The sequence below is a fragment of the Frieseomelitta varia genome, unplaced genomic scaffold, assembly GCF_011392965.1.
Source record: "Frieseomelitta varia isolate USP_RPSP 00005682 unplaced genomic scaffold, Fvar_1.2 scaffold_212, whole genome shotgun sequence".
Taxonomy (NCBI): Eukaryota; Metazoa; Arthropoda; class Insecta; order Hymenoptera; family Apidae; genus Frieseomelitta; species Frieseomelitta varia.
The window spans coordinates 457,187-479,858 of record NW_025109884.1 but is presented as its reverse complement, the minus strand read 5'-3'; the positions used below and the strand labels follow the sequence as shown (position 1 = coordinate 479,858).

Sequence of the window (22,672 nt, the reverse complement as noted above, 5' to 3'; positions counted from 1 at the left end):
AACAAAATTATAATAACTGATTCTTATTTTATCCTTCTTTCTAGATTCTCATGTTCCTAAGTATAGTTGGGCAATGTGAATGCATCTGTACCAGTAACGTAAAATATTTGATATTGATTCAACACAACTAGTAAAAATAATAGTTTTTATTGACACAGTAGAAATAAGAGTAAATTATTTCCATATTCTGTGTGTAAGTGTTAAGACTAGTACCAATCCAATGACACAGGCTTTTTCTCTGTTACATCCTGTACGTAAGAGAACATTGTTCTTGTGTAGAAGATTTTGAGCAATACTAAATGATTGTAAAAGCCGTTATTCAAAAATAATAAAATATTGTAGTATTATTCCATTCTGCATTAATTAATATTAAAAAGAAGAATTACTATGTGCACATTTATAACATAAAATAAATGTATTAGATAATATGAACAGAGTAATATTTATAACAGGATTATTACATCATTCATAACACAATATTAAAACACAATTGGTCAAAATTAACAACATTTCAATAACATTTATATAATTAGAATATATCATTTGTTTAACGTTTCTGAGGGTAAGGTTTCAAACAAAAAAGGTAACATATCTATGTTGTTTCCCATAATCGCTTTGAAATCTTCCACTCAAGAGTAAATCCTCTTCTTACTAACAATAAAATATCTAATTAGGCTTTAAATCATTATAATAAGAATTCAGTCTATGGAAAATGATAGTTATCAAATGTCAAAGACACAAGCATCTCCTACCAACTCTCTCGGAAATACTTTTACATTCACCTAAAAGATATCTTATTGTTATTATTTGTTAAGTCACTTTTGAACGCCAAATATATTCATGACAATTCCCTCTGAACGTAGTACAAGTGCTAAATCTTAACTCGAACATTAAATACTCGATATCATTGACTACCTGCAACTGTGGCGCCGCCACAAAATTTATTGAAATAAAAGTTGTTAACAGTTCGGTTACTCCTCGTTCATTATACTATTACACGTTATCCTCTTTTTACACAGACAAAGAATACATATATTTTTAATATGCTGTATAAAATAAAAATACGCGCATAAAATGTAACTCCTATGAGGCATAACTGAACACAACTGAAAGATACTTTTTCTCAAAGTAGTATATTTCCTTCTTGATTAATCATGAAACTAATTTGTGACAACATCGTATGCCTCTAATATCTGGCTGCACCACTTACATACTTTTACACCTGTTCACGGAACAGAGTCAGTATGTATAAAAGATTAAGTACATTCTGCTTGAAATCTTGCAAATCACATATAAATAATTAGTAACGTACATTATATCAACGAACTGTTACTTAATTAAGAAGCAAAGTTAAAAACGAAAACAGGAATGCAAATGGCTTAATTACTGATTAATCCATTATAACTTTCATAATTTCGTTTTTAACAAAATAGTCGCCATATGTCAGCATAGGCTACTGCTTAGAACAAACGTGATTAAAAATATCATAAATATCATACTATACTCAACTATACATACTATTTTAAAGTATACATTGGTCCACGTCTGAGAGTAGAAAATAAAGAAGCGGGAAAACTTTGTTAAACGAAATAATACAGGGGAACTAAGTATCACATACTACAAGTGATGTTCTCGTTTCGGAAGTATCTGAAGATCTGGAAGTGATCACACTTTAAATGATAAAATATTACGACTCCATTTCGTGAACAAAGTAATAATGTTCTATATCGCCGTCTTATCGTGCAAAAATGATAGAAAATCTGTATCATGGAATGTTGTCCTTCCTATAAACAGGAAGTAGACATCCACCACCATCTCGCATATCCCACACAGAATCTTGTTTTCTTTTTCTGAATAAAGAGTACAGAATACTTTATCAGTCAGTGTTTTTTCTTTTTTTTTTTTCTTTTTTTCTTATTTCTTCAGGAGGAAATATGAGTTAGGATCAAAGGTCGGCCCAAGCACGGGTTTGAAAGGTTAACGGAATGTCTTCTCTCCTTCGTTTCTACGTCTCATCAATTTGTCCGCGGGACAGAGTGAGATCCATCGAATATTCTGACCTTTCAAACTCACGCTCAGACCGACGTTACTCAGCCAGGCATCTTACGACTTATAACACCCATTTCGCAGGCGAGCTGCTTGTGTTCCCGGTCGAGCATCAACGTTCTAGCGCTAAGGAAGGAGAGATCCGGCAAACGGTTCAGCACCCTCGCTGTTTCCGACTGTATCGGCATTACCCGGCCAAATCTGTCTATCACCACATGCTCGGATCCAGATCTTTTATTTACAGACTTACTGCGGTAAACGTCTCCCGTCATTGATTTCTCTGTTGGCAAATATCGTTTGTCACTTAGTGAAAGCTGTTTCGCAACTGGCGCGTATTGTCTTTCGACCATGCACTGTTTATCAATCGATAGCAACTGCTTTTCCATTAACGGACATTGTTTCTCCGTTGGAATACCTTTTTGAGTACTTGCGCTTTTCTGCTTGTATCCGGAGTCGACATCAGTTCTTCTCTTGCATTCTGTTGCGCGTGGAGCAGGCAAAGGTTCGATTATTTTCGAAGACTGTGAACGTTTAGTGTTTTGTGACTTTGCGACGTCGTTCTCCAGAGACTCTATCGTCTTTACTTTCGACACCGAATTGCATCGTTCCCGGTTCGCATTCACTTCTGAGATATCTGTTATTTTGTAAAATCGTTTCATTTGGAAGCAATGATTCTGTATACAGAGATGACAACACGATACAGTGTAAAAACATGCAGTAAAACAATCTAATGTTTCTGTGTGTTCTGGTTATACAAATACAAGCCTAGAACTTACGATAATTAATGGAATTCCTTGCGCTACTTGGTCGGCGATAGGATTCAGAGTTGGTGGAGTTGTGGGATGTTAGTAGAGGATCGAAAGGACACAAAAAGTCCAGAGGTAGAAGAGCAGATAACCCACCACCTAGATTACACGATTTATCAAAGAATATACCCAGCGATTAGCGTACTTTATACAAAAACATAATTTGCAGAAGCAAACAAAATGGACAAACCAGTTAAATATTTTCATACTAAAATGTGTGACTATGATTTAAGACGTGAGGATATGCCTAATGAAATATCTAGTGTCGTGACAGCAAAATAAAATTAACGAACTTGTAATATAAATGTAAGAATTGGTTTGAGAATACTTACTAGCTTCTAAAGGATTAACAAGCCCAGAACTATTCCAATCAAATTGAGCAGCAGGTACTTCCTAACGAAATTATAATCAAATTAATTACTGTCAAATATACTGTGCGTATTTATCATTAATACAAAATATTTACTGGAAAAAAATATATAATCATCTACTCAGAAGAGCATATAAAAACTTACTTCTGAATTAGCTGAAGACTGAGATTTGCTATTTGATGTAGCAACTGTTTGAGAATCAGTTGTAGCTTTGATCGGTTCTAATGGAGTAAAGCCAAGGTTTGCAGCAAATCTTGGAACATTCGGATTCCATCTCGGTCCGAATAACTAAAATGCGAATACTTGAATTTATGCTTTGATCGATCGTAACGTACAAAACAAAAGTTACTTACAATATTACGAGAGTCGATACCAAGAGAATTTAGTAGGACATTATTGCTGGAACTGTTTGCCCATTGATATGTCAGGGCGTTCGTTTCCTCAACATTTTTAATACTCTTCCAGACCTTGTCCGCTTGACTTATCAACGACTGTATCTCAATCTCACATTGCTCCCAGTCCATTGAAAACATGGTAGTTATTATGTCCTCTATCTTGTTAGCAGCCTAAAAAGTGCAAACTTTTTGGTAGTCAATTCGAAGGAATCAAATGTAAAAGAAACTCACGCTTTTATTTTCTATTCGATAAATTGACTCTTTTAGGCTACTTTGTGGCTGTTCTACAACAGGTTGCTCGAATGCTGTTTCAAAATTATTGAAATCACCAAAATCATCATCCTCATCCTTTTGATCAGGTACATTTGTTTCATCGAATTGCGTATGCTCGGAAAAATTGGTGAAATCGCCGAAATCATCGTCTTGAACGAACGTTTCTTTTTTCTTGTGATCTGTTTCCGTTGAGTAATCAGAAAATTCCAGCTGAGGTGCGTTGACCGAAGTTTCCAGCGTAGAATCGTACTTGAAGTCACCGAATTCCTCGTTCGAACACTTCGAAATATCTGGCAGTGATGCGGAGGATAGAAAATTATCTTTGATTTTGGCGTCCTCATCCTCGGAAAACTGAAGATTTTCAGCAACTTCGTTTTCTTCCTGAACTTTCAAAGAGAACTCATCCTTTGAGTCGTTGATACTCGAGTCTCTCTCAATAGAATTACAAAATACTTGATTTTCAACACTTGCAAACACTAAATCGTCAACTTCGTTTGAAAAGATATCTTTTTTGCTAGATTCATCTAGATTTTCTACACACTTATCCTCTAATTTTGGCTTTACAATAATATTTTCCAAGTCCAGAGTCGATCCTTCCTTTTCGTTCTCAGTGTTTAAATCCTTGTTTGTGTCATCCGATGTGAGCCCAGAATCTTGAACTTTGAAATAATCTGCTTTTGAAATCTCTGTGGATATATTGTTGTGGGAGACCCAATTCTGTGAATCCTCGAACTGTTCGTAATCGTAAAAATCATCGTCTATTGACTGTGTTGTGTCAGGAGCAGCGATCAGATCACCTAAATCTAAACTTAATGGCTCTATGTCTTCCAAACGATTCAGCGAAGCTCCCCACTCTTCTCCTTCAAAGCTATTGCCTTCATTGATTAAATTAACGCCGTTAGAAACTTCTTTACCTACAGTGATTTCCTTATTATTATTGTTTATGTTTCCCAAGTCTCTGCTGGCGTCGTTCCCTATAATTTCATCCAACGTCTCCACTTCCGTCTTGAGTTTAATATTATTCACATCATCATTGATTTTTTCAAGTATTAAAAGGTCTTCTGCAACTGGCCTTTGAGCAACATTTGTTTCAGAATTGTCAGGTGTCTCTGAAATACCGTTTACTTTAGGTGAAGTGTTCTGCGACGTTGACGGTGTTTGAACTGGTGTTGCAAGCTTCTGTGGTGAATCTGACGACGCTGACAATCCTAGAATGCAAATGTTAGTATACAATGAGAAGAAGCTTCTCTCCATGAATGTCATAATTACCATCTATACCCCCAGTTGTAAAATCCCCGAACTCGTCTTCCTCGGAGTCTCCAAAACTATCCAAAGGAGGAGGTGTGGAACTAACTAGTGGAGGAAATGCCATCCTTCATCGGACTTCTAGAAAATGATGTATGTCTCTTTCTCTTTGTAATTGAAAAATAACAGGTTACAATAGTTTTGAAAACTTACATAAAACACTTGACCCCAGATGTAGTTCACCAGATGTGACTTAACATTCTTCTTTTAAAGCGAGAAAAGTCATCCGTATTATTTTCCTTTTCTTTTTTCCTCTACAATTTTACTTTAAAAGTAACAAAGATCTTTCTACAAAGAATAAAAACATTTCCACTATATTGTGATAACACACACGTACACGTCAAATTTGTAGAGGTTAGGTACGTATTGCCAACGACGAGCGATAATATTGGACGAGGTAATTAATTAAGAGCGTCGATTGAACTCTGGTCGATCGTTGTACATCGTTTTGCTGTAACGTGTGTCCAGGTTGAATCACAGAATCGGTAAACGTTCGCATCGAAATTGAGAAGTTGAATCAAACATTGACTTACAATGGAATCGTCGAGTACGTGGTGGGCCTTGATGAAATGACTATTGTCGTTAAGCGGTCTGTTATCGTTTCGATTCCATTGAGATTAAACCTTGTACGTGCACAATCCTTATCAGCTAACAATCGCAGCTTGTCGAAACCGTAAGAATCCGAGGTGTTGAGTCACGAGACACATTGGTCGTGTCACCTGTTCCGTACGTGTTGCATCTGCGCACCTGTTCATGCTCTTTATCGCGCCTATTTTTTAAAGGAACGCAAACTTAAATCGTCTTGCAACATCGGTCATTCTGTATTCTCTTTTCTCCTTTACAGATGAAGATTATATCTTATTATTCTTATCGTCGAATATTCGTACATAACCTTTAATACCACAAACGCAATGAAACATATTTGAACTCGTTTAGACATAAAGTAGTAATCAAGTGAATCACCATAAATGATTCTTTCTATAAAAAAAATTAGTTTCTCATCTTCTATAATTACAATCATTTTTCTCGTAATCCCTAAAGTAAAACAAATTGTAAAATTTGATATATTATTATTTTTATATTTTATAAAATTAAATATATTTTTACCGAATTCAACTGTAATAATTCAATAATCTCAAGATTCAAAATGATGACTTATACTTGCATCAACACGTGTCGTGCAGAGATGAAAAGTTTTTCAAAAAGAATGTGGGTCTGGTTGGTTATTTCCTATCCATTCTTAAATTTAAGAATATCTATTGGTTGAGAGTGTCACGCAGAAGAAACAAAACTTAGTGAGTCGGTTACTAAGAGAAGGAATTGCTTCCTTTGCTCTTGCATGGGACTTTTCATTTTTGTACATAGATACAGCTATATGTAACTGAAAATATACAATTTGCAATTCGTCAATAGATGGTACTAAAGGTGAAATTTCTGTAGCGGATGATTTTATATATAATGTAAGGTTATAAAAGATATAGAAGGTGGAGTGTATTTCGTCTCAGAGTCACCACATTCATCAATAAAGCTGATGCGGAGATCCTTAACCTCAGACGCTCGGTTTATTAAGAACCTCTAGCTTGGACCAAGAAACAGCACCCATCCTAGAAGTGTTCCGCACGCTTAATCTAAAGATCGCACTTGATCCGTAGCTAAGCGGCATCCACTTACAACTTGTAACATTCGTTTCTTTAGAACTGGTATACTAAGGAAAGACTGGATATGTTAGCCGCTAAAGGCATTAAAATACTAGCATCGCGTAGCGGTGAAACGGTGGAACTAATTTATATTGTTGTCCTTGTCACACACTATTGCCCTCTTTGTCTACCGCGCTAATATCTCTGTCCTTGTCGCACGCTATTGTCCTCTTTGTCTACCGCACGTATATGTCTGTCCTTGTCGCACGCTGTTGATCTCCTTGTCTACCGCGCGTATATGTCTGTCCTTGTCATACGCTACTGCCCTCCTTGTCTAACGACGCTAGACAAGGAAAGCAATAGTATGCGACAAGGACATCCTTCGATCTATTGAGAAAAAAATTCAACTTTTTACACAGCCGTTTTTCTAGGACAAAACACACATAGAATGAAAGCGGGGAGCATAATTTTAAGGAAGCATATAAAAAAGTTCGCGAATTATTCCTCTTAATTAGGTTTTTTCCGTAATTAGTGCGAACTGTCACAAAATGGACATGGTGGCGCCATCTAGCGGTAACCCAGTGGTACTAATTATTTAGAAAAATACTTATTTCTGCATTTTACGGGTCAAATGGGGTATGAAAAGAAAGCTAAGGGTCTAATTAGGGTAGTGCAATCACCAAAGTTCACAATTCATTTCGCTAAATTAGGTTTTCTCGCAAATAAAAATTTCTCTGTTTTACGGGATAAGAAACACTAGCGCCGCGTTGTGGCAGAACGGTGGAACTAAACGCTCTATGCCCATACAACAAGAATAATTAATTTCAATTTTCACGCCATAAATTTGCACTCCACGAGCATATACTTCAATGACAATGCTATCAACTACGTTCGCAAATAAATCTGAATCTAATATTCACTATAGTTTGCGCGAAATTATGCACTCACTACTGGCAGTACTACTAACGTAAACGAAATTGAAACATTCCTCATAAATGTAAACTACACTTAAACAAAACATAGAACGCAAGCTAAGGGTCTCTAAAATCAAAGACGCAACCATAACAGTTCAGAAATGATTCCTTTTAATTAATTTCTTCTCGTAATTTGTGGAAAAACTGTCACCTGTCAATGTTTAAGAGAAACGGTGGCGCCATCTATTGACAACTCGATGACACTAAAAACGGGAAACTCTGTTTTTAGTACCATCGACTTGTCAATAGATGGCGCCACCATTTCTCTTAAACATTGACAGGTGACAGTTTTTCCACAAATTACGAGAAGAAATTAATTAAAAGGAATCATTATCATTTCTGAACTGTTATGGTTGCGTCTTTGAGTGCAAATTTATGGCGTGAAAATTGAAATTAATTATTCTTTTTGTATGGGCATAGAGCGTTTAGTTCCACCGTTCTGCCACAACACGGCGCTAGTGTTTCTTACCCCGTAAAACAGAGAAATTTTCATTTGCGAAAAAACCTAATTTAGCGTAACGAATTGTGAACTTTGGCGATTGTATTACCCTAATTAGACCCTTAGCTTTCTTTTCATACCCCATTTGACCCGTAAAATGCAGAAATAAGTATTTTTATAAATAATTAGTACCACCGAGTTACCGCTAGATGGCGCCATCATGTCCATTTTGTGACGGTTCGCACTAATTATGAAAAAAACCTAATTAAGAGGAATAATTTGCGAACTTTTTTATATGCCTCCTTAAAATTATGCTCCCCGCTTTCTATGTGTGTTTTGTCCTAGAAAAACGTGTGTGTAAAAAGTTGAATTTTTTTTCAATAGATCGAAGGATGTCCTTGTCGCACACTATTGCTTTCCTTGTCTAGCGTTATTGGACAAGGAGCGCATTAGCGTGCGACAAGGACAACTATCTAAAATAGTTGCACCGTTTCACCGCTACGCAGCGCTAGCGTTCCAATGCCTTTGGTGGCGCGTGTATTTAAAAGAGCGAATTTAACAGCAGGGACGCTGATTTAATATGAAGAATGAAGAAAATAAAAAAGTAGAAAATATTTTGTATTCTTAGTTGTTAGTAATCAATCAATGCAAACGATCGTTGTAAAATTTTGTTAATCATTAATATTAATAAATGATTATTGTTGTAGTTTCTTGTTAAATCTTGTAATACATTTATTTAATCCTCCATATGCCCATGAATCGATCTAATTTTAATATACGAAAAAAATTAAGATGATTTATTTGCGTGTTTTTTTAGTTGTTTCTGTAGAATTAAACATCCAGCTTTCTTCTTATATTCCGTTAAATTTATGGAATGCACGAATAAAGATTTATAAATTTCGTTGAATAGATGGACATCGATCGCTGATATAGCAATTAATTTCCTGTAAATTACATTCGAAACTAGAAACCAATTTTGAAGTTAAATGTTATTTAAAAATTTTTTTAATAAATGATGTTTAATAATTAATAATTTAAATGTTTCACGTAATTCATTAAAAATGTGCAGGAATATTCAGAAATATTATAAAAATCAATTACTTATTTTAATTGTTATAGATAATATATAAGGAATATCGAACAATGTTTGAACAATTGGAATATTTCGAAATTGAAAATAAAATTCAATTTATAAGTACAACGAAGATCGATTTAATAAATAAATTTCTATCTTACCGTTCAAGATCATTTAGAGATTAATAGAGTAACAGATTATACTAAATAGACATAGAGTTAAACATATTAACTAATGTAATAGCTTGAAAATAATTCTTTTATTATCTCTACGAATTTATAATTTTAGTCATTTCTAGATTCTTATTGTAAATTTATACTCCTACTAATTCGTTGCCATACTAATTACAATAATTTATAGAAACAATAGTATATAACAATGCTATCATCTTGTTCTTTCAACGCTTTTTTCACACAACGTTCATAAACGTTATTCATCGTAACAAACGTGTACAATAAAATATTTATATATATATATATTCGAGTATCTAGTTGCTATATTTAACTTAACCTATTTTGTATCTTGTTTGGCAACGTGCTGCGTTCGCCTGTGTTTTCTCATATCCCCCTTCTGTCTGAAGCGTCTGCCACAAACGTCGCACGCGTGTGGCTTTTCACCGGTGTGAATCTTTATATGGTTATTCAAAGCTTCCGTTCTGGTGAACGCCTTCTCGCAGTAGTGACACTTATACCTACGATCTCCTCTGTGTATTAGTCTGTGCTGGTAGAAAACAGAGCCAGTGAGGAAAGCTTTGTTGCAAACATCACATTTGAATGGCCTTTCCCTTGTATGTTTCTTTCTGGTGTGATCCGCCAGATCTGGCTTTATTGTGAATCTCTGATCACAGTATTCGCAGGCATAAGGTTTCACGCCCATGTGGAACCTTTTGTGGGTCCACATGTGGCTAGACTGAGTGTAGCTTTTACCACAGATGTTGCAAACGTATCTGTACAAGAATAAAAAGATTTTGAAGGTTTATACATAATTTGAGTGAGTGAGTGAGTGAGTGAGTGAGTGAGTGAGTGAGTGAGTGAGTGAGTGAGTGAGTGAGTGAGTGAGTGAGTAAGTGAGTGAGTGAGTGAGTGAGTGAGAGAGAGAGAGAGAGAGAGAGAGAGAGAGAGAGAGAGAGAGAGAGAGAGAGAGAGAGAGAACATACGGTCTTAATCCGCTGTGCCTTCTTTTGTGAGCGTTCAGAGAATTTGCGGTCGGCAATAGACTGCCACAAATATCACACGGAAATTTGGAACATCTGTATTTTCCGTGTTCTTGAAAATCCTCAATACTCGTGAAAATACTTCCACAGAGTTCGCAAATGAATTTTTCCTTGCTCTTCTCTGATCTCCTAGGCAACGGCTGATGTCTTTTTTGTTTGTGCTTGTAAAGCAGAGACAGTTCTTTAACGTCTCTGTCGCAGATCTCGCATAAAAATACCACTAACACTCTGAATATTCTTGGGTGTTCTTTCCAGTGAAGAACAGCCTCCGCGTAAGATTTGAATACAGTGTTACAATGATTGCAGGAGTACGGTTTCTCGATAACATGCGATTCTCTGTGGGTTTTCAAATGATCCATGTCTGCAAAGTGGCTGCTGCAGAATTCACAATGGTACAGTTTCAATACTTGCATCTCCTCTATAAGACTAATTTTCTCCTCGTGTTTTTGGCAGTGTTCATCCGCAAGTTCGCAACTCCCGAAGGCTTCGCCGCAACGAATACATCTATAAAAAATAACTATTTTTAACCGAATGAGAAGAACAAGAGAAGAACGAATGCATTACCTCCAAATAGTCTGATTGTTTTCAAAAATGATGCTGTGTCCAGCAACATGTTTGTTCAATCTTGATTTCTGTGTGAAACTCTTAGAACATTCTGGACATTTGTATGGCTTTTCCGGAAGGTGAGTTACCACGTGACGTTTCAAAGTGTATCCATCGCAGAACCCTTTAGAGCAGACTTCGCACACGTGAGGTCTTGTCTTACCATCCACACATACATGCTTTTTCAATCCTTCTTGATTTTCAAATAGCTTTCCACATTGTAAACAAGATACTCTACCATCTTTGCAATGATACCTACAGATGAAATAAATAGATACGTTATTCCTGAACATGGTAATTTTGTTTATAATATCAATACCTTTTGTAATGATAAAACAATTTTAACTCCTTGCCAAATGTAATCTTGCATATTTCGCAATACAATGCTTTTGCATCTTTGTGAAAGTGTTGATGGAACTGCAATCGTTCTTCGAACGTGAAAGTTGCAAAACAAATGTCACACTTGTAAGGTTTGGAAGTACACTGTAAGTTAGGTTTACATTTGTGTTCGTCCAGAGTTTCTTTCGTGTGGTACAAATTCATGCAAGCCCCGCATTTCAAATATTTCTGCTTAGTGCCCAAGCAAAACAGAGTTATAGACTCGTTTTCTGGTTCTTCGTCGATCTTAATTTCATTGGGAATTTGTTCCTCATCGCTGCTTTCAAGAACAATATCGCTGTCGTATAATTCAACATCTTCCCCAGTTTCTTTATTCTCTTTATAAACTCTCATCCGTCCTTCAACGCACAATGGACAGGAATCAACACTTTCGTGAGAATCTTCTTGCGGATCATTTTTAGCATTGCTAAAAGAGTGTTTCTGCTTCAAAATTTCAAAAAGAGTCTCTTCAGCCTTGATACATTGAACGTCAAATTCATTGCACCAAGTAATCTTTTCAACACACGTTGGACAAAGTTGTTTGGGAAGAGGATCAGTTTTCTTCACCTGTAAGGATGCTCGTGTTTAACGTTAATATTTAGGAATTCAATTATCAGTTCAATTCAGTTGCATATAATTTCAATTTCAATATTCATATATATATGACAATGAACAAAGATTGATGAATGAAATAATAAATAAATGAATATGTGAAATTAGTATAGTTTCTAGTAAAGAGTAGGAAGATTCAATAAATGATTACCTTAATGCTTAAACACGTGTTTATTTTGTGCAAAAGCCTCAAAGACTCGCCGAATTCAGAGTAAATGTAGATAGGGTGTAAAGTTTCTCCTGCGCATAAACGACATAGCGATTTCAGTCGGTTTTGCTTATCAATGTCCGGAGCTAATTCTAAAATCTCATTCGAAGAAAGCGGCTCTTCTTGAGACCAGACAATTGATCCCTCGAATTCGTCAAGATTATCCTCGTGCTCGCTCAGCGTGCTAATTGACTCCGTTTTACCGCTGTTCATGTTAAAAATTCACGAATTGTTTTTATCTAGAAATTTAATGTTAACAGTCACGTTCGTTTTTTCTGAGAAATATTGCAAAATAGAAAAAAAAAAGTTAAATAAAACGAATTTTAGTTCGAACTGCTTAATTATTGCAATTTTTTGTTAAATACAATTCTTCTAATTCCATATGTAGTAGTTCCATTCTAGTTCCGTATATTTTAAAATTATTCAACCGTGTTTTTCTTCTTTTTTAAATATATTTTTAAAATTAAATTATCGAACGTGCATGTGATTAGTTAAAATTGTTAATCAAAATTATTGCTCCGCTATGAGATAACTGTGAAATAATTAGAAAAAAAAAAAGATAGTTTCGATGTATCTTGTACCCACAAGTGTAGAGTACTATCGAAATTATTCCAGAGTAGATTACCTCGTTCCTTGGAAATGAAAAGGGAAGAATTCTTTCATGGCAAACTAAACTTGAGTCTTCGTGTCGTCAAAACAATTCGACGAAGAAATCAATCTTTATAAATTGAGCGTTCTTGTAAACACGCTGTCACGACGACCGAAACAAAAACTAATCTCGAAAAAGTTTCGGAGTTAACGAACATTGGAAACGTTTATTGTTTCATCATTTATTTCTCGGTCATTTTTATGACGAATAAGACAGAATAATTACTAGATGTAGAATAGTAAGAAATATATTTTACAATAGTACAAAATTATCATTTATATATTATATAGTATGTAACTTATAAAAATGATACATAATTATTAAATTTCACTTTTACCTTCTCTCTGTACAATTCATTTGCTATATGTTTTTATTATTATAACTTGATTATTTTTTTAGTAATATTACATATCGCACATCATTTTTTATCCTATGCTCCCGCAATCGTTTGCAGTGTCGTAGAACCGTTATTAAATTTAATTTCAACTTGTCCAATTTGGATTTCACTTGCCTTTCGTAATCTGTGCCAGTGAAAAAATATACATATTCTGCAACAATTTTTACCTTTTATAAAAACAAAGTACATGCATTTCAATCGTACAATCGAGAAGAAACTTACCATTGTCATTGCAAATGTCCATTTCTTGCTTTTTAAAATGTAAATAAAGATTCAACTCGCCCTGTTTCCTAGCATGAGCTTTCCCCAGCGACAAAAATGTATATTTCGTTCTCAATATTTGATTGATGATATTTATGAAACTGTTAACAGTTTCCAAAGATTGCCGTCCAATAATGTACTTTGGTATTTTACTGAATTCATCTTTGTCTATCAGAGATATCGCAGGGCAAACTTCGGGCTCATTGAACAATACCTTTTTACAGTCTCTCATCGGTGTTTCCCCCTGTTTTTCTGTTCTGTTTTCATCTATCAGTGCATGCGATTCTTGCATGAATTCCTTTTCCGAGATAACATTCGATACCAAGGAACTCTCGGTTTTGTGATAATCACGAATCAACTCAGATGGAATATTCCTTTCCATATGGATGATCCTTTTGTCCAGAGCTTCAATGAGTGACAATAATTCCTGGAATTGTTTACATTTCAGAAAATGCTTTCAACACTCTTAGAAAATTGAAAAGATATTTGTTCAACTTAAAAGACTATATTAGATCAAGTTTTTAAGGATGTTTCAAAATATCAGAAAATTAAGGAACATACTCTACACTGATTATTTTGCTTCGTCATTTTGTTCAATGTCTGCCTTATAGTTTCTATCCCATTGCACATCTGCGACACTGCTGTGCGCATTTTAAGAAACTCCTCTTTCATTGCATCTTTACCTGAGTATGAAAACAAATGACAAATTACTCGTCAATTGCAAATTAATTAAAAATCAACCGTGGTATTAATTGCAAATTTGTACATTTCAACTACAAGTTAATTTACACATTTGTAAAATGAATTATTAAAATAATTAATCAATAAATTATATGTCATTAAACAATATGTAAATTATTAAAGTTTTATATTGCAGAATACGAAATTTAATCTTACCTTTGATAAAAACCGTTGCAGTCTCGAGATCCCGTAACTTCTCACATTGTCTCTCCAAGATCTCTTCCAGTGTGTAAGAGGTCATTTTTAAAATCGATGCGAAAATACTCACAACATAATATCGTTTTGCGTTCAATGCGTCTTGCTTTGCGGCCAATCGGCTGCGAAAAAATAACCGTTCATGAAAAGAAGAAAGGTTAAAAACGACGAGGAACAGACGTAATTTATTAAACGCCAGAAAATAACGGTCACTTGCTCAGTGCTTCTGTAAACCAAATTCAATTCAGCGCTGTTTACAAATGGCGCGCTTGCCAGTTTGAAAGCTCAAGTCGGTCCACAATCATGTACATGTGCTTCGAATTATTTCGAGTATTTCGAAGTGTTTCGAGTATACTCCCAGATTTATTTTAAACTTTTGTCAATAATTGTGACAATCATGGTACATCGCTAATGTAAAATTTACGTCCAATGAAATTTCTGAACGCTTTTGTAAATCACGTTGAATTTTGTTTCCACGTTGGTTACGAGTTGTTTTAAATCAATTGTTACTTCTCTTCTAAATTTAATAAATCAACGATGCGTATTTAGACGATTTAGAAGATGACTCTTACAGGTGTTACGCGCAGATTGAATAATTTGTTATTTCCTTTGACGAATGCGAGCAAGTGTTTGGTGAGAACGCGCCATGCGTTTTCCTTGTTTTTTCGCCGTGTCACGTGATCGATCCAAAATATTTAATGGGTGCCAACTCATCGATGCGTTGCTGGAACGTCGTTAACGTCGAATACTCCTTTCGTCGAAATCGCTTAGTTGCAGTTCGATGAAATATTCTGAAAGATGCGAGGTGTAATATACATTTTCATAACGTTGCTCGCACACGTATACGGTATCAGATTTTACCTTGAACCGAACTCTGCCAAGTGCTTGAAGGATGAGGTTCAAGCGAATATCGCAGTTGCCGGAGAATATGAAGTTTCTGTGACACCAGCTGTTAGGACCGAGTACATTGTAAATTACGTTCCCTAATAATGTGACATTTGCCTTTCTAGATACACATCATACGTTGAAATCGTCAACTTCTCACATAGAAATGACTGGTGCTGTAAGCTAGTCCACTGTTAACTCCTGTTTAAAATATTCCTCCATTATTTCAAATATTTCAAGAGTAAAGTTGTAAGCTTCGTTAATCAGAAAGCTGAAGATATGATATTTTTAAAAGTAAATACTCGAAATTCTGGCTTATGGCACTACAATTTTTAATCTTCTTACATGTCTTACAGTCTTCATATTGTTTCTTGGCTTTTAACTAAGATCATAGAACAGAGATCAAGTAACTTAATGAGTTTTTGGTAATTTTGCAGATAAGAGATTCTAATAACGCTATTCTAGACAAAAAAGATGATATTGTTCATGGAAAAATGTCGAAGTTCTTATTTCACATGGAGAAGTACGATACGTTTGAAATTTGCTTTATGGCTCATGCCATACAACCATCTTTTTCAGGCAGTATGTATACTAATTATATGTGATAAATAAATAATAATATAAATATTATAATTTGACAAATATATATTTATGTATGGTAAGAAATAATTATTTGTAATTTTAAGATATATATAATTTTTTTTTGTCTTTTATTTTGTAAACACAACAATGTATTTCAGATATCAAACAGATCAAGCAAGAGATTCATTTAATTACAAAGCGTGGAATTGAAGCAAAGAATTATGAAGGAGTAAGTTTTTTTTTGAATGATTCTGTTTCAAGCATTTTATTGTTGAATTTATTTTCTAAATCATTCTTGTGTAGCAATTCTATTTCATTCTCTATATAATGTCTATCAAATATTCAATGAAAATTTATAATACTTAATTCTATTAGAGAATATATTAAATCCAATAAAAGAGTTTTCTCTTTTTCTTTTTAAGCAGTATTTTCTTTGTGTATTCTAAAGATTATGAATATTTACTATCATTAAAAAAAAAGTTTCAAAAAGAAATACTCACAATGTTTCGTATTCTTCTTTTGTTTTATACATGACTTGTACGGGTACACAGTTGGTAATGTAAAAATGTGCCAAATTGATTTTGTCAGAAATCACCCGTATGACTTTTAACGGCATGGATTTTAGCATGAATTAATTAGCAGAACTTCTGTTTTTTTTTTTTTTTTTTAAGAATAAAGAATTAACAATTTAATAAAATCCAATGCATAATAGAGTTAAACTGCCAGATTTTTAATTAGTGTGCCTTAGAATTGTGAGTTTATCTAACACTAACTTCAGAAGTGTGGTGAACAGCAAAGTGTTAATACAACAGTTAATTAACAAACTATCTTTATTTAAGATTGGCGAAGCAGCGAAGCTTAAACCTTCCGAAGTTGAATTGAAACGTCTTGAAGATCTTTCTGAGACTATTGTCCAAGACTTTGCTCGAATGAGAAGAAACGAAGAAGAAATGAGAGATACAAATGGTATTGTAAAATATAATATAATTTTTGTTCTATTGTCCAGTAGAATTTAAAAGATAATTCCACTGATTTCTTCAAATTTTCAGAAGCGACGAATACACGGGTACTCTACTTCAGTATATTCTCCATGTGTTGGCTTTTGGTTCTTTCAATTTTGCAAATTCTTTATCTAAGACGTTTCTTCAAAGCGAAAAAGCTCATAGAGTAATTAGGAACAAAAAGAAAAATAATAAAATGGCGAAATTCTTATAATTTTTACACCTTCCGAAATTTTATTTATTTTTTTTTTTTTTTCGATAAGTGATCGAAAAACCAATATTGTTACAAAATTGCAGGAAAATTGACTGATTTAAATTTTGTATACGTAAATGTAAATAAAATACATAATAAAATAATAATAATGATAATTGGAGAAATAGTCCAATGAATTACTGTTGATGTATTTACAATAGATTATAGGTTATATTTCATTTTTAACATCGACTTTACCAAATTTCGAACTATTTTATTCATCAACTTATAATTGAATTAAATCTACATTTTATTAAATTTTTTTATTTAAACATAAACAATAATATGTAATTTGTATATATGTAGCAAAAAATTTTAAGTTTAAATTCAATCTTTTTTTATGTTGCGAACATGGTAATTTAAACATAACCTATTTAGATACAGAACCTAACCTGTTTAAATGTAAAATCCGATTGTTTCGAAAACGTTTGCTCGCATAAGTTTCAAGTGCTCTTTATCGTATCGTTGCAAAGTGAAAAATGCAAGAAACACCTACGGTAAAAAGTATAATTAACAATCGAGATCGTGACTGCCTAGGCTGTAGAATTTTCAGTGGTTGCGGTCTCATTGGCTCTGGTTTATATATTACATATCATTCGAGAAAATTTCCAAAACTGATTGGAAAGACGACGATGTACACTATTGGAACCGGTAATTCTCTCGTAATCGATTTTCCTCTATATTTTTTATACATTTTGCCTTTTTAAATAATTATTAAAAAATGAGGTATCTTCCGTCTCCTCCTTTTCGCCACGTAAATAATCCACGTAAACTTACGCACACTTACTTTTCACTTAAAATTTCAAATATTATTGAAAATCTTTTAACAATTAGATTATGTAAAGATAATATTTTTTATTACTTCCAATCGAGGTATAAGTTGACCGGTATGTGAATTTCGAAGATTATTTTACGTGAAAATACTCATTCATCGTAAGACACGTAAACGTGGCTCATGAAAATATTCGTATACTTGGAAACAAATGTAAATTTCAGTTTGCATTGTAATGAGACATGACTATTGTATGACTATTTGCAATGAATATCTTGTAGCCTCTATATATATATTTTCAAATTTGTTTTAAACGTAAACAGTAACCAATGTTTCATTGTAGACTTAATTAAGTTTTTAAATGTTCAAGAGTTTTTCTACAAGTGTTCAAATCCTTTCATGAGCGACAAGTTTCAATTTCTATCTGACAAAGTTTTTTGCAAAATTTTTTCAGCTCTGATGCTTCTCGGCACTGCCCGAGTTTTGGATCTCCCTCCATTTCGCAAACAGTTCAACCACGGATCGTAACATTTAATCGTAAACAAACATTTACTGAATTTTTGTTGCGTACACGAATGTTTTAACATCTTTTTGTTATCTATTTTTATATTTTTACCGTAACTGTGAAATATAGCAGTCCACTTTTCATATTTGTTTCTTTTTTTATATAAAGATAAATATGACCTTTAACTTATTCCAGTAGATGAACTAATAGAATTAATCAGATTTAAAAGCTAACAAAGGAACGACAGATTACTTTGAATTATCAATAAATGTGTCATCGATCGAATTTTAATTCTAAGTTAAATCTATTATGCAAATTCTTGAAATTTTTATTGATCAATATTCTCTTATTAAAGTATTTTTTTATAATAGTTTTTTTTAGCAGTATCTAATTCGCGTAACTAATTAGAAAGTTATTTGCGATGAAATTAATATATTAACAGAGAGAAATAAACAAATATGAAACACGACAAACGAAGATACTCTCTTATTGCTTCGATTAAGTTTCACCCATAAAAGTTAATTTTAAAGAATATCTCTTCAATTTTTGTGTAAATGCATCGACTCGTCTGTTTGTCAGTTTTGTTTATTGTTTGCCCGGTTTATTATTTGTATTTTCACATCAATGATGGATGTTTGCTTACTGGCGACCGACGGCTTAGAAGACTTTGTAATCCCATTGTCGCCAATTGACAAACAGAAGTTGTCACTCTAATAAACATATGTTGCATCCGATGGACTGTTGTTACGAACGATAAGGAAACAGAATAAAAATTCCTCCAAGATGCATCAGACAGTTGCGCATTGATAATATTGATAAACACCATTCGGAGTTGAGGGAGCATTTCAAAACCTCCGAGACGCCAGTGTAAATTTCGACGATTAAACAAGCGTAACAGAATGTTTTAAGCGTGTGCGTTAATTTTTCTATTTCTATCCGTTATCGCCATCTAATTCCAATTAATAACCGATAGTAGGATGTTAAACTTATGGACGATATTTTCGTTTTGTACAAAAATAGGAGCTTCTTTATTTCTGATATCTTTTTACGTTGATTATCGTACATTCTATATAATGTATACTCACAAAAATATTAGAAATTACAGCTGATCACCTAAAAATATAATTATTTATATTATATTATAACAGACTATTTTTGAGGTTTTTTTGTCATTCATATTGCGCATCCTACAACAGAAAATGTAACAAGTGAGTTTAATGCAAAAGAGAATAATAAGAATATCTCTTAAAGAAAAAGCTTATTATATTATTATATTAATAAAACTGATTGAAACTTACATATTTCATGTATGATAGAAAAATGTCATAGATCATTGTCATAAAATTGATGTAGAGCACCCTATAATGAAGAGGTACAAATAAAAAATTTATGCACTGCGTTGGAGGCCAAAAGCAACAGTCAACCTGAACACAAATAGAACAAAAATGAATTTACAAATATAGTCCGATTGTGTCATATAATAATGTATGAGCATATATACCTTCCACGTATCGTATAATTTCAGTCTCATCTCCTCGCGGATCTCTTCTATATTGCGATGTTCTAAAAGGCCAAGACCGATGAAAAATATTCCCAGACAAGTTGGACTGGCTATACTTTGGTCTAGACAGGTCTTCTTGATAACAGACAGTGCGGTTTTCCCAGGAATTACTCTGTCCAATATCATATAAAACCAGTGATGAAAAGGACCTTGAAGCAGACCCACGATGGTCATGTTTTTAGTTCGCTCGTAGTCGTGTATATAATCGTCAGAATTTCTTGAATTGTGAAACTTTCGTTCTGCATTTGGGGATGCTGCCATTACATATGTCCCAGTAGGTACATCGTACTTCCTTAAATAGTCGTTGCGTTGTTGAATAACGTCCCCTGCAGCCATCATCAAACCACAGCTCACAGTGTTAGTCACCAAAAGGTACTTGCCTAAAATTTTCACATGCGTGTTTATTAATTGAAACTTGAAAATCAATTTCGAAATTTTCTGACTATTTAAAAATTTCAAGATGTTTGAATATTTGCGATACTTACCAAACAATTTACCCCAAACAGTCATTTGCGTGTTGAGCTTAGATTCTATTAAGTAGTTACTTTTTGTGTTGGTTTATGATATATTAATATATCAGGAAAATCGTCTTTCTCGTATTTTATTTAAAGTGTTAGCTTCTTTAAATCCTTTTTTACTTCCTTGAACAACGTTGGATAATCATACAGATTTTGATTCGTTGATGTTTGTGAAGACAAAACCGCGGTCGGATGTAGCCCGATAACATACCGGTACTAAAAGATCGGATATCTTTCACACAGATTTTAAAAATAGATGTAAGTTAGCAGTTTGCAATATAAATCTACGCGTTACTGAATAGAAATTTGCGAAATCGCGATTATTATAAGACGGAATGCAATCGAAAGTTGCGCCGCGTCTGCGCAGTGGATCCTCTGTCATCCCCACCATTCAATATTTCATACTTGTAATCTTTTGTAATCCTTATTTGGAAAACACTGAATTACTATGTTTTTAGGTGAAATTTGCGAGTTTTTCCTATAACATGCGACAGTAAAGTAGAACCCAAAAAAGAAAGATTTTAGAAATTTATGCATATTGTATAATTTACGTGAATATGTACAATATACATAAATCTTCAGATAAATATAAACAAATTAGCACTTTGTTGAAAACTGCATGAGCAATAAAAGATTAATATGATAATGAGTTTAACGTTGAATATCTATACAACGTGCAAGTTATATGCTAGTTATGCATAAATTTTTAAGTAATTTTTGTATTCCAAAACCGAAATTTTTGGACTTTATTCGCCAAAAACTATAAAAATAGCCGCAGTAACTTATTTCAAAACAAAGTTCAAAGTACGAACATTATCATACTTGATTGTAATTGCATTTTATTAAAATCTAAAATGGAATTTATGCATTAATGTGTAATTAATACATATTTTAGATTATTTATTATAAGAAATATTACAAGAATTATTTAGTTTGAACTGATTTAGGTTTCGGCAAACCTTCCCTAAATCCATTCCTGGAAAAGAAATGCAAAAGAGACAATGATTGTTTTTCAATTATTCAAAACTAGTCATTTATTTGGTGTTAGTTTCATGCTTACTTGAATTTACGACGGACGATTTTTAGGTAGCGTAGTCGTCCAGTTCCCGTAGTCTTCCTCCTTTTCGCTTTTATAGACCAGTTATCTGAAATAAAGCAAACATAATAGTTACAGAACTATTGATAATTCATGATCTGATAATTCATAGAGAATATTCGTAAATTAACTACTAGTATCGTTTGTTAATACAAAATTCAATCCTACATGATCGCATTTTCTTCTGTGGGTATCCACATTGAGCACATTGCGATTTTTGGATGTGGTAGGAACTGCGGCCGCAACGCCTACATAATGTATGCGTTTTATTCCGCCGCTTACCAAAGCTCGATGTACCCTTTGTCTATAAAAGTCAATAACATTAATCAACGTTAGTCACTACTTTGCGATTTGCATTTGATTTCATAAATATTAGTAAACATAACCTCAATCCATTATGAATGTTCATACGTTTCTGAAATCATTACTAGCTTCATACTAATTTTTGTTGTAATAATACAGAGTTATTTAACTTACGTTGAAAAATTGAGATCTAATATCAAGTCATAAACATTTCTATACGCAACCTCAATCATCATCTAATATTTATATCGTACTGATATGAGAAACATTTATCGAAACGATTTTTAAATATTTTTAGATATAATAATAGATATAATAAAAAGTAATTTGAAGTATTCCCTAAATGAATAACATTTACGATTGCTTTAGAATATTCAGATTTAAAAGATACGAGTACATACTCACCATTTTATATGGAAAAGCAACGTAGGAAAGAAGGTTACATCAAGTGCGCCAAACTCGCGAGGGCAGTGGTTCTCATTTGAAATTACTTTTCAACAAAAATTCGTATTTCCATGTAGCTATGTTAGAAACTCGCCATATCAGAGGCGACGAACTTTTACTGTACAATTATATGATTTATTTATTTAATTTTATTATTTAATCTAAATTTATGTG

At 33.4% G+C, this 22,672-nt stretch overlaps 7 protein-coding genes and 1 long non-coding RNA gene across 16 annotated transcripts in view; 2 read left to right on the top strand and 6 right to left on the bottom strand.

Annotated features, from left to right (window-relative positions):
* The window catches only part of LOC122527114 (low-density lipoprotein receptor-related protein 2), a 42,961-nt gene extending 39,607 nt beyond the window's left edge, over positions 1-3,354 (bottom strand). The window contains exon 1 of the mRNA XM_043650998.1: positions 3,344-3,354. The gene's annotated coding sequence lies outside the window, so the exon portion shown is untranslated. The remainder of the gene's footprint in view (positions 1-3,343) is intronic.
* LOC122527118 (aftiphilin) lies at positions 132-6,172 on the bottom strand. Of its 8 annotated transcripts, none has more exons than XM_043651010.1 (9): positions 5,536-6,169; positions 5,350-5,450; positions 5,161-5,274; positions 3,850-5,099; positions 3,577-3,789; positions 3,368-3,511; positions 3,185-3,245; positions 2,823-2,951; positions 132-2,680 (listed from the first exon to the last, which is right to left on the bottom strand). In XM_043651010.1, exons 3-9 carry the CDS (start codon positions 5,261-5,263, stop codon positions 2,091-2,093), a joined length of 2,490 nt encoding a protein of 829 aa, XP_043506945.1. In that variant the 5' UTR covers positions 5,264-5,274; positions 5,350-5,450; positions 5,536-6,169; the 3' UTR covers positions 132-2,090. The 8 variants fall into 8 exon arrangements, with proteins under 8 accessions (XP_043506945.1, XP_043506944.1, XP_043506942.1 ...); XM_043651009.1 differs by having other exon boundaries at positions 5,161-5,277; positions 5,534-6,168; XM_043651007.1 differs by having other exon boundaries at positions 5,161-5,277; positions 5,350-5,647; positions 5,730-6,168.
* A 3,659-nt stretch (positions 6,173-9,831) lies between these two features.
* LOC122527183 (zinc finger protein 678-like) lies at positions 9,832-12,548 on the bottom strand. The gene is made up of 5 exons (XM_043651143.1): positions 12,279-12,548; positions 11,457-12,082; positions 11,099-11,392; positions 10,478-11,038; positions 9,832-10,267 (listed from the first exon to the last, which is right to left on the bottom strand). The coding sequence occupies exons 1-5, from the start codon at positions 12,546-12,548 to the stop codon at positions 9,832-9,834; spliced, it is 2,187 nt and encodes a 728-aa protein (XP_043507078.1).
* On the top strand, positions 10,193-14,209 carry LOC122527192. Its single transcript, XR_006306305.1, has 4 exons — positions 10,193-10,311; positions 10,445-10,926; positions 10,988-11,217; positions 14,091-14,209. It is a non-coding gene; the product is annotated as an uncharacterized LOC122527192 (long non-coding RNA).
* Positions 13,322-15,011, bottom strand: LOC122527187 (spindle and kinetochore-associated protein 1-like). Its single transcript, XM_043651147.1, has 4 exons — positions 14,540-15,011; positions 14,204-14,325; positions 13,604-14,069; positions 13,322-13,532 (listed from the first exon to the last, which is right to left on the bottom strand). Exons 1-4 carry the CDS (start codon positions 14,622-14,624, stop codon positions 13,372-13,374), a joined length of 834 nt encoding a protein of 277 aa, XP_043507082.1. The 5' UTR covers positions 14,625-15,011; the 3' UTR covers positions 13,322-13,371.
* A 236-nt stretch (positions 15,012-15,247) lies between these two features.
* On the top strand, positions 15,248-17,229 carry LOC122527188 (transmembrane emp24 domain-containing protein bai). 2 transcript variants are annotated; one of them, XM_043651148.1, is made up of 6 exons: positions 15,248-15,547; positions 15,901-16,045; positions 16,204-16,274; positions 16,597-16,599; positions 16,885-17,011; positions 17,095-17,229. In XM_043651148.1, the coding sequence occupies exons 1-6, from the start codon at positions 15,377-15,379 to the stop codon at positions 17,214-17,216; spliced, it is 639 nt and encodes a 212-aa protein (XP_043507083.1). In that variant the 5' UTR covers positions 15,248-15,376; the 3' UTR covers positions 17,217-17,229. The 2 variants fall into 2 exon arrangements, with proteins under 2 accessions (XP_043507083.1, XP_043507084.1); XM_043651149.1 differs by lacking the exon at positions 16,597-16,599 and having other exon boundaries at positions 15,250-15,547.
* A 2,351-nt stretch (positions 17,230-19,580) lies between these two features.
* LOC122527190 (mpv17-like protein 2) lies at positions 19,581-21,146 on the bottom strand. Its single transcript, XM_043651150.1, has 4 exons — positions 20,623-21,146; positions 20,078-20,517; positions 19,875-20,000; positions 19,581-19,763 (listed from the first exon to the last, which is right to left on the bottom strand). The coding sequence occupies exons 1-4, from the start codon at positions 20,645-20,647 to the stop codon at positions 19,746-19,748; spliced, it is 609 nt and encodes a 202-aa protein (XP_043507085.1). The 5' UTR covers positions 20,648-21,146; the 3' UTR covers positions 19,581-19,745.
* Positions 21,147-21,541: 395 nt separating this feature from the next.
* On the bottom strand, positions 21,542-22,563 carry LOC122527191 (60S ribosomal protein L37). Its single transcript, XM_043651151.1, has 4 exons — positions 22,460-22,563; positions 21,920-22,055; positions 21,716-21,800; positions 21,542-21,631 (listed from the first exon to the last, which is right to left on the bottom strand). Exons 1-4 carry the CDS (start codon positions 22,460-22,462, stop codon positions 21,580-21,582), a joined length of 276 nt encoding a protein of 91 aa, XP_043507086.1. The 5' UTR covers positions 22,463-22,563; the 3' UTR covers positions 21,542-21,579.
* Between the last annotated feature and the right edge of the window lie 109 nt (positions 22,564-22,672).

Bases quoted from the DNA above. Each gene is read 5' to 3' on its own strand.
- LOC122527118 (XM_043651008.1), bottom strand. From the start codon at position 5,263: ATGGCATTTCCTCCACTAGTTAGTTCCACACCTCCTCCTTTGGATAGT. The intron at 3,512-3,576 runs GTAAGTAACTTT...TTCGCATTTTAG, and splicing joins GTATCGACTCTCGTAATATT to TTATTCGGACCGAGATGGAA. The intron at 2,952-3,184 runs GTAAGTATTCTC...CGTGTAATCTAG, and splicing joins TGTTAATCCTTTAGAAGCTA to GTGGTGGGTTATCTGCTCTT.
- LOC122527183 (XM_043651143.1), bottom strand. From the start codon at position 12,548: ATGAACAGCGGTAAAACGGAGTCAATTAGCACGCTGAGCGAGCACGAG. The intron at 12,083-12,278 runs GTAATCATTTAT...GCATCCTTACAG, and splicing joins ACACGTGTTTAAGCATTAAG to GTGAAGAAAACTGATCCTCT. The intron at 11,393-11,456 runs GTATTGATATTA...TTTCATCTGTAG, and splicing joins TTGTTTTATCATTACAAAAG to GTATCATTGCAAAGATGGTA.
- LOC122527187 (XM_043651147.1), bottom strand. From the start codon at position 14,624: ATGACCTCTTACACACTGGAAGAGATCTTGGAGAGACAATGTGAGAAG. The intron at 14,326-14,539 runs GTAAGATTAAAT...TTTCATACTCAG, and splicing joins TGCAACGGTTTTTATCAAAG to GTAAAGATGCAATGAAAGAG. The intron at 14,070-14,203 runs GTATGTTCCTTA...AAACAATTCCAG, and splicing joins AGCAAAATAATCAGTGTAGA to GAATTATTGTCACTCATTGA.
- LOC122527188 (XM_043651148.1), top strand. From the start codon at position 15,377: ATGCGAGGTGTAATATACATTTTCATAACGTTGCTCGCACACGTATAC. The intron at 15,548-15,900 runs GTAAATTACGTT...GTAATTTTGCAG, and splicing joins CTGTTAGGACCGAGTACATT to ATAAGAGATTCTAATAACGC. The intron at 17,012-17,094 runs GTATTGTAAAAT...TCAAATTTTCAG, and splicing joins AGAAATGAGAGATACAAATG to AAGCGACGAATACACGGGTA.
- LOC122527190 (XM_043651150.1), bottom strand. From the start codon at position 20,647: ATGACTGTTTGGGGTAAATTGTTTG. The intron at 20,518-20,622 runs GTAAGTATCGCA...TGAAAATTTTAG, and splicing joins TGTTTGGGGTAAATTGTTTG to GCAAGTACCTTTTGGTGACT. The intron at 20,001-20,077 runs GTATATATGCTC...ATTTGTGTTCAG, and splicing joins AATTATACGATACGTGGAAG to GTTGACTGTTGCTTTTGGCC.
- LOC122527191 (XM_043651151.1), bottom strand. The intron at 21,801-21,919 runs GTAGGATTGAAT...GCTTTATTTCAG, and splicing joins ACAGAAGAAAATGCGATCAT to ATAACTGGTCTATAAAAGCG. The intron at 21,632-21,715 runs GTAAGCATGAAA...TTTCTTTTCCAG, and splicing joins ATCGTCCGTCGTAAATTCAA to GAATGGATTTAGGGAAGGTT.